The sequence below is a fragment of the Choristoneura fumiferana genome, chromosome 10 (genome assembly GCF_025370935.1).
Source record: "Choristoneura fumiferana chromosome 10, NRCan_CFum_1, whole genome shotgun sequence".
NCBI classification, from domain to species: domain Eukaryota; kingdom Metazoa; phylum Arthropoda; class Insecta; order Lepidoptera; family Tortricidae; genus Choristoneura; species Choristoneura fumiferana.
This window is the reverse complement of record NC_133481.1, coordinates 5,907,228-5,909,582: the sequence shown is the minus strand read 5'-3', so window position 1 is coordinate 5,909,582 and position 2,355 is coordinate 5,907,228. Positions and strand designations below refer to the sequence as shown.

The 2,355-nt window shown below is 39.7% G+C and overlaps 1 protein-coding gene across 1 annotated transcript; it reads left to right on the top strand.

Annotated features, from left to right (window-relative positions):
- The first annotated feature begins 818 nt into the window (after positions 1–818).
- Positions 819–1,999, top strand: LOC141431575 (uncharacterized). Its single transcript, XM_074092750.1, has one exon. The coding sequence runs from the start codon at positions 846–848 to the stop codon at positions 1,647–1,649; it is 804 nt and encodes a 267-aa protein (XP_073948851.1). The 5' UTR covers positions 819–845; the 3' UTR covers positions 1,650–1,999.
- Positions 2,000–2,355: the final 356 nt, after the last annotated feature.

The following is a 2,355-nucleotide window of genomic DNA, read 5'->3' as shown; positions in this document are numbered from 1 at the left end:
GCCTCTGAGTCTCAGTTTCAAGATTTACCCACTTATTCTAATTACAACCTCTACCTGTAGCAAATATAAAGGTACCTATCTTTTTATTTGCTTCTAGCAAAGACCATCCAAACGAATATTTAATGTATGTAATACCTACCTTTAAACGAGCAATTCTTGCATATTCCTAAAATAAAAATCCCTAACTATTCATAGTTTTTTTTCATGTATTTTTGTTTTGTATAATTTGAATTTTACAGCGCATTGGTGTTTAACTGTAATGCTGTAATATTTTGTTGGAATAAATAAATAAATAAATATTTATTTATCTCGGAATTGGCTGTAACGATTTCAAAGAAAGAATTTTGCTATGTACAGGTGAACAGAACCATTGATCTAGCGTATTTAATGTTATCTCTAGGAAAATAGGTTTTACAAGCGTTTATGAGTAATGAGGTTGTTTTTTGTAACAAATAGTAGTAGGGTCTATTACATAGCCCTATAGTTGTTGTTGTTTTTTGCTGCCTCTATAGGTGCCTCTACCTGGTAGGGACCACTACTACTTTTGGCGGATATTAAGTATTATTTTAGGGCAAAAGAAATTAGAATAGCAAGCATAAGCTTAAATACCTCCAGTCCCTTAAAAATGCTTTTTGGGGAAAGATTTCATGGCAGAGGGTTCGATGCGGTAAACAATGTCATTCTGAGGTGCGCTTGATGCAATATTAGAACGCTTAGCCAGTCTCGCGACGCGTCGATTACCGCAGCTTACACAACTCTTAAATATAAAACTGCTGCACCATCATCAAGGCGACAATTTAAGGAGGAGATTGATCACGTTGACCGCACTCGTAACACGCTGCAACATGAGGCCACTCCTATCGTGTACATTGGTTCTAATAGTAATTAGCATTCTAGCAGTCGCAGATACGCGCCGGTTGCCACCATCCAAGTTCGAAAAACGTTTAGATAAAGATAAAGTGGCTAAAGTGGAAGAAGTTGACCAAGAACCTTCTGCAACCGGCCACAAAAAGGAACATCACCACAATCACGAATTCAAAAAAGGTGGCGGTAAAGATCATCATGCTGAACATCACAATGAACATGGAGAAAAAGGCTATAAAGGCTACAAAGGGCATCATCACCACGAGGAGGGCAAGAAGGGCCATCACGACAAAGAACACCACAAAGGGGAATACGACGATCATGGCGGACACAAGAAAGATCATCACCACGAGGACGGCCACTACGATGAACATCACAGGGGAGACAAGGGAGAAAAGGGCCACAAATACGAAGAAAAAGGGCACTACAACAAGGGACACTCGACTAAGGGTCATCACGAAGTACACAAACTTGATGAATTTAAGAAAGATAAGAAATTCTTCGACGAAGAGGGTGATTCCGGCCATGAAGAGAAGCATGGTGGATTTCACGAAGAGCATGGCCACAAGAAAGGTGGACATTATAAGAAAGGACACCATCACGGAGGGCATCACGAGCATGAGCACGGTGAAAAGGGCCATCACGAGAAAGGAGGCCATCATAAAGAACACAAGGGTCACAAAGAAGCCGCCGGTCACGACGAGCATTACAATCATCATCACGATCACGCCAAGAAAGGAGGGCATGAGCACCACAAGAAATACGGATACAAGAAAGGTCATTGATGAGACTTCGAATAGTTTAGTTGAAGTTTGCAAAAGACTTAATGCTGTTGCATTCGTTTTCTATATGATATTTGTAAATAATGTACCAAAAACCTAATTTATTTAATAATAATATTAAGTATTAAAATGTGTAAACTGGTGAGTAAGAGGCGTAGGCCGGGACCCAATGACAGAATAATTACCTACTAAAAGCAATCATTTTGATGTTCAGATCGTAAAAGCAGGTCGTTAAACGGCAACAGAATATTGATGGTGCTCAGCGATAGCTGAAGCCGTCGACGAGGGTCTAGGTGTTATGATTATATCTGGACGGTTACGGCAGCGAGAACGGCGTGACTCCCATTGTTACGTGTTAACACCAGATAGCTAAATTTCTAAGGTATTTTATTTCAAATAATAGTCATTAATAAAGATACTAATCAAGCTCTATTGTATGTTATTTTAATTAGAGTATATCCAAATCCAATGGCTATAATATAATCGGGTTAATCACAGTGAAAATCGCTTTGTGTCTTTTGTTGAAAACGGCTTGAATAATTCATAGAGTGCCTACGGTAATACGCGGAGGGTAAAGAGATATTTTAATCACGGGAATCGAGAGATCCTCCCTGCTCCCGGCCGGGATGGCTGGAACAAATTAATTGTGCATAATTATCTAGCCGCTATCTAGTATCTCTTTCAGCTCGGTCAGATAACGACGGGCTAG

Bases quoted from the DNA above. Each gene is read 5' to 3' on its own strand.
- LOC141431575 (XM_074092750.1), top strand. From the start codon at position 846: ATGAGGCCACTCCTATCGTGTACATTGGTTCTAATAGTAATTAGCATT.